Source organism: Dendroctonus ponderosae, unplaced genomic scaffold (assembly GCF_020466585.1).
Source record: "Dendroctonus ponderosae isolate FM_Combo_2020 unplaced genomic scaffold, Dpon_F_20191213v2 Dpon_F_20191213_1, whole genome shotgun sequence".
Lineage (NCBI taxonomy): Eukaryota > Metazoa > Arthropoda > Insecta > Coleoptera > Curculionidae > Dendroctonus > Dendroctonus ponderosae.
This window is the reverse complement of record NW_026017110.1, coordinates 28219405-28225564: the sequence shown is the minus strand read 5'-3', so window position 1 is coordinate 28225564 and position 6160 is coordinate 28219405. Positions and strand designations below refer to the sequence as shown.

Here is a 6160-nt window from a genome sequence, read left to right as displayed (position 1 = left end):
TCTAACCTGCGTATATCCTTCCGGAGCTCCTCGTTCTCCTGCTGCAACCTTTCCATGGCGGTTTTAGGCGCCATTCTGGTTGCACTTTCAGAATATCACGTGGATTAAAAAAAAAAGAAAATGCACGTGGTGGTTGCTTGGTGTGTGGGTTTCGGCTCTCGCAGCGGCTGGGCTTGCGTTTACGCTTTCACTCGACTAACCAGCTCGGGTTCTCGATTGAGAATGCCAAATTTAATAAATAATAGTGAATTACAAGATCTGGACACATAATGGCGTCTCTTGCGAAATGTCGAAGAAATTCAAAAAATTGAGAAATAAGTGAAAAACTAGTAAAATTTCATCTTTACTGCACACCAAGAAATATATTGGTAGCGACAATTGTCATAGTTTTGAAATTAAAGATAAGCATCTATGAATGATATAATCTTATATAAGGATAATTTGGAAGAATGAGGAGATATTTTTATTTAAGAGAAAGAAAAGTGTTCAGTTCGTGAAATTAGTATTACTTAATAATTTTATCAGCAATATGTATGACAAAGATTTTATTTATTTTTTTGGGGTGTTTATTATTTTATTTTTGTTAACAATGTATTGTAATGTTTATAGAAATATTATAAGTATACATTATGACTCTTGACTCTTATGTTTATTTTAGTATTGCTGTAAGTTCATAAAAATTCAAGTTTTGAAAAACGTGCAATTTTTTGCAGCCCTTAAAAATGAAGAAAAATGAGTCTACCGATTGTTTAAGATATCTACCGAAAAATGTCGAAGTTATCTACCGAAATTCGATTTTCGGACCTGGCAACGCTGCGTTCATAGTACAAGACGGAGCGCCGTCTATAAGATCGCCGGTCACTTGATTCCAAGTTTAGTTCGTCTTTATCTATGGTTTGTTAGTAGTGCACTCTGCGGATAGCGTGTTGTGCATTCTTCATTCAGTTCTTCAGCAAAATGCCGTCATGCACCTCAGAAAGTCTGTCGCGATTGTCGTGGCCCAGCAATGAGAGCATTCATGCGGGCAGCAGTTCCAGCGGTTCTGGACTGCCCAGCCCCAATTCGCCGGCCTGTTTCTCGCCCGAATCCACATCGCCAGACAACACGTTGAAAAAGCGCCGCATCAGAAGAACCACTTCGTTGGGAAGTATTATTCGCGAACCGTTTGTGATTCGCTCCGATGCCCGGGACCTCAGAAGCCAGTCCCAGAGCCCAGTGCCTCAAAACAGCGCTCAAGAGGAAGACATCTACTCCTCAATAACCACCATCATCGGATGGTACCCGATGTTCCTAATCCGCATCGCCCAAGCGATCCTCGTGGGTATTTTACCGAAAACGTGGAAGCAACTCGTGCTCGCTCTGCCCATGCTATGGATTTCCATGTGGCTCTGGTTCTTCAGCCAAATGTTTCGATTGCCGTGGCGAATTTTCCTGTTATTCGTCAACATGTTGCTCAGCAGCAATGTGGGGCATACGAATCCGCGGAAGCGCACAGTGCTGATCAGCGGCGGAAGCACCATTCAGGCGTTGCATTTGGCGCGTAACTTCTACTCGGCCGGAGCCCGAGTCGTTGTTTGTGAAGTTCAAGGAGTGTTTGCTTTGACGCGTTACTCCACAGCGGTTAGCAAGTTCTACACGGTGCCGAAACCCACCAGCGACCAGCTGCAGAACTACGTTCGGGCTCTATGCGAAATCGTGGATCGAGAGGAGGTGGTTTACTATATCCCGGTGAGTGCCACCACTTCGGCCTACTACGACGCCGTGGCGAAGCCCCATTTGGAGCTGCTGGGGTGCAACTGCTTCTGCCCGGGAATCAAAGAAGTTTGGGTACTGGACGACACCCTGGAGGTGCTGAAGCGATGCGAAAAGTACCAGATCGACACCCCCAATTACTACCTCGTCACCTCCAAGGAGGATGTTTATCGGCTGTACGATACCGGCACCATTCGGATAGGGAATTACGTGATGTCCACTGCAGGCCCCAGCGGGCTACGCGATCGAGCCAAAGTGGTCCTGCCCTTATCGAAAGCCGACCTGAAACTACCAGGCGACATCAGCCAGCAACGGCCATGGGTAGTGGTCCAGGACCTAGAAGGCGACCATTATCTCACTTGCACCACCGTGAAAGAATCCCAAGTGATCGCCAATGTCACGTGCAAGTTGGACAAGGACAACGGCCTGATGCCAGTGGACGCTGAAGAAATCAACCAATGGCTGGCGAAGTTCTTCAGGAACCTGCAACTGCTGCGGCCAATCACCGGCCATGTCAGCTTCAGGTTTGTGGTGTCCAAGGACACCAACACTATCAGGCCGCTTAGTAGCCGGGTGGGGGTGTCGCTGCCTTATATCTGCTACACCAATGTCCATCCGCGGCTGATCTGGAGGCCCTGCAGGCATTTCAATCGCCAGAACTCTGGGCCATTGGTTAATGGCTCTGGCACCTACAAGATGTCCGATACGGTGTTGAACACTCTGAAGAATCCCTCACTGGAAACAGTGACGAAACTGATAGGCACTGTTCTGGATAAGCGGGAGGCGCTGTTTACCATTTGGGATCCTCTCCCCTACTGCGCCTACTATCACATGCAGTTGCCCTTTAAACATATGTTGGGGTTTATGAGGCGCAGCCAGGACCGGTTTCCTAGGCCCATGGTGAATCCGGTGCGTTAATCCACAGTCCTGAGTAGGAGAGAGATTCAAGACCCGGTATTAAGGCGCTAGTTGCTAAGTTGACTTCTTGCTCTGATCGATCACTGTACATATTGATGTAGTTTACGTAGTCCGTCCCCTGTATGTTAATCAGCTAGGAATTTATTGGTTTTGTATTTATTTTATCCGTTTGATTAATTATACTGTTTTGAGTTGCCAATTCTTCAGCCTGAGGCAAACAAGCTGATTGGTGATCCAATTTTTTCCTCTAAGTTTACCATTGATATTTATTTGTTTAAAATACTTAATATTTATATGATGTACCACTTTATTTGTATACATAATGTACGTCAGAAGGTATCATTGTATCAATGGATTTAACAATAATTCTTATTAATAAACTGAATATACCGACCGATTCGATAAAAACCGTGTTATTTCTTCGGTTTGCACTTTGGTCTCATCATGGATTGTTGATGTCTGCTGCATGGGCGCCATTATCTGAGCCCCGGGTTCAGAAGTCACGTATATTGTTTCATTTTTGGGCGAGTGGTTTTATCGCCTTATTTGCCAAACATGTTGAAATTGACTCGATTTAGTCATGAGGTAAGATATTTAAAAAAAGTAATTCTTCGATTCGGTGATTGCGGTAAATCGATACGGTTTTTTGAGTTGTGTTTCATCCTTTTATGCGTTTTCTGTTGATATTTTTGGTTTTAACTCAAAAAGTATATAAAGTTCTATGTCAGTGTTTCAACCAATCTACTATTGAAATTATTAACCTTTAAAAAGTTACACTAAAATGTTGCCAAAACACTTGAAAATTTCTGTTCATATCTGGGAAACCGGTGTTAATATCTAAAGAGTCATCAGGACTTTTTTAATATGGATTTTCTACACCCGTTTTCACTAGCTGAGTTTAATCATAAATCCTAACCTTTAAAAAGTTAGAGACAAATATTTTTGCATTTTTTACTCATTTGTTGGATACTTTTGCTAATATCTTAATCAGTCCTAAGAAGCTTTTCAATCTAAATTTGCAAGCAGACTATTTCATTAATGAGGAGCACTCAGAAATTTCTAACTTTTAAATAGTTAGAGGCAACATTAATTAAAGATTTCAAAAGTTTGCTTTATTTCTCCGAAACCGATGAACATATTAGACCTGCGGGAAAGACCGGTTCGATAGCAAGACCCCTCTTGCGAGCTTTGTTTGCCTTATTCAGATTTAATAGAATTCTTAACCTTAAAAATGTTAGAACCAAATTTGTTTAATATTTCAATATTTTTCTTCATATCTCCGAAACTGTTGGAAACAGCTGAGCAGTCATACGGACTTTTTGGAGAGCGTCTCGCGAGCTTTGGTTGCCTAATTTAGTTTTAATGAACTTCCTAACCCCGTCTTGCGAGATTTGCTTGCCTAATCGAGTTTTAATCCAATTTCCTAACCTCTAAAGGGCTGGCGGCAAAATTCATATTTCAACATATTTATTCATGTCGCGAAAGCGATTGAGATATTTTGCAAGTCTAAGGGACAATTTCGATTAAAAGTTCTGAGAACTGACTTGTACTCTTATCAGCATTTCCTAACCTTTTCAAAGTTAAAACGTTATTTTGCATAATTAAGTGTTATTGAATGTTGACTGTGCAGTAAGCATTTGATACCATTAGAAAATATCTGCCCATTCAAAAGCATCTTTTTATTAGAGTACATCGAGAAACATCCTTCTAATACTGAATATAAGCTTAATCGTGAATCCTAAACCTTTAAAAAGTTACACTAAAATGTTGCCAAATCACTTAAAAATTTCTGTACATATCTGGGAAACCGGTGAAAATATCAAGAGTCATCAGAATTTTTTTAATATAGATTTTTGTGTTTGTTTTCACCTGTTTTCACTAACTGAGTTTTATGTATAAATCCTAACCTTTAAAAAGTTAGAGACAAATATTTTAGCATTTTTTACTCATTTGTTGGATACTTTTGCTAATATTTTCCTAATAATATAAGTCCTAAGAACCTTTTCAATTCAAATTTGCAAGCAGACTATTTCATTAATGAGGAGCAGTCAGAAATTTCTAACCTTTAAATAGTTACAGACAACATTAATTAAAGATTTAATTTTTTTTTACTTCTCCGAAACCGTTTAACAACTTACATTAATACAAATATACAAATATCTAAACAGTCGTAAGGACCGATTTGATAGAGCGTCTCCCTAGGGTTTTCTAAAGTTCCTTGCAAACCGATGATTGAGGCGAAGTTTCTAGCAAAATTAACTTGGTTATTTTGGACTGAAAACACCCCATTATTGTTGTAAACCTTGATGGTTTTCTTACAAAGCAACAAAGGATTAGAAATTTATTTCATGATTTTCCGCGGAAAGTACCTTAAGATTGTCAGCATTTTTCAGTAAAACTTAAAATTGCTGAAAATTGAGCATTTAAAAGAAAGAGGCTAAAACTTGGCTAAACCTGGAAAATTCTGAAATTTGATAACATTTAAAAATATTATTAATTAATGGCCCCTAAAATAAATCTAAAAAATGCCATCAACATTTTTCCAGCAACGGAACTTAGTTCTGCACCGGTGCGTCGACTCCTTAAAAATTCACGGAGTTACACAGGGTAGTCCTAACCTCTAAAAAAGTTGAGGCAAAATTTCGACATTTTTATTCCTATCTCGAAAACGGCCAACATTTCCAGTTAGTCGTGGAGACCTTTTCGGGCTAATGCATCAAGTACTCTCTTGCACTAATTAAAGTTGAACAACACTTCTAACCCCTAGAAAGTTGGAAGCAAAATCTAGCCATACTTTGCACATTTCCATTAATAACTAGCTAACACGTGAATATTTCTGACTGGTCATTAGAACATTTTCGACCGAGTGTTTCAAGAGCTCCCTTTCCTATTGAAGGTTTTACCCTAAAATCCTAACCTTGAAAAAATTAGGAGCAAAATTTGAAAAACAAAAAATTCGTGAAGACGTTGAAGCTACTTGATGAGACATTTTGATCTTCACAAAATCTGATAACCTCCAAAAAGATGTAAGGTTGAACATAAATCCTAACCTTTAAAACGCTGGAAGCAAAACCGCTAAAATACAGGGTTGCTCATTAGTGCGTCAAAGTGCGATATCTCAGTAAATATGAACTTTACAAGAAAATACGTCCTACGAAAGTTTTTCATGTTTAAAAGGTCCACATTTTAAAATTACTTTCCAATATACGGGGTGTATCATAAACGTGTGGTAGTTACCAACTTTGGTTTTTTAAATGGAACCGCCCCTTTTTTCATTCATTTTCAGATTTGTCGTCAAAATTTAAGTTAAGTTTGTGTCAAACGTTTTACCTGAAAAATTTACGATTTCCGAGTTATTCGTAAAAATGTGAAAGTTTTGACAGCTACTGGGTTCCACAGAAATCGATGCTGTACACTACCCGCTGCGAATTTTGGAAAACAGTTTTCAGCGATTCTAACAGAACATCATGATCTACGCGTAGATATGTTT

The 6160-nt window shown here is 39.5% G+C and overlaps 1 protein-coding gene across 1 annotated transcript; it reads left to right on the top strand.

Annotated features, from left to right (window-relative positions):
- The first annotated feature begins 856 nt into the window (after window positions 1-856).
- On the top strand, window positions 857-3078 carry LOC109535933. The gene has a single exon (XM_019901975.2). It carries the CDS (start codon window positions 958-960, stop codon window positions 2668-2670), a length of 1713 nt encoding a protein of 570 aa, XP_019757534.2. The 5' UTR covers window positions 857-957; the 3' UTR covers window positions 2671-3078.
- The last annotated feature ends 3082 nt before the right edge of the window (window positions 3079-6160 follow it).

Coding starts and splice junctions, on each gene's coding strand:
- LOC109535933 (XM_019901975.2), top strand. CDS start 958: ATGCCGTCATGCACCTCAGAAAGTCTGTCGCGATTGTCGTGGCCCAGC.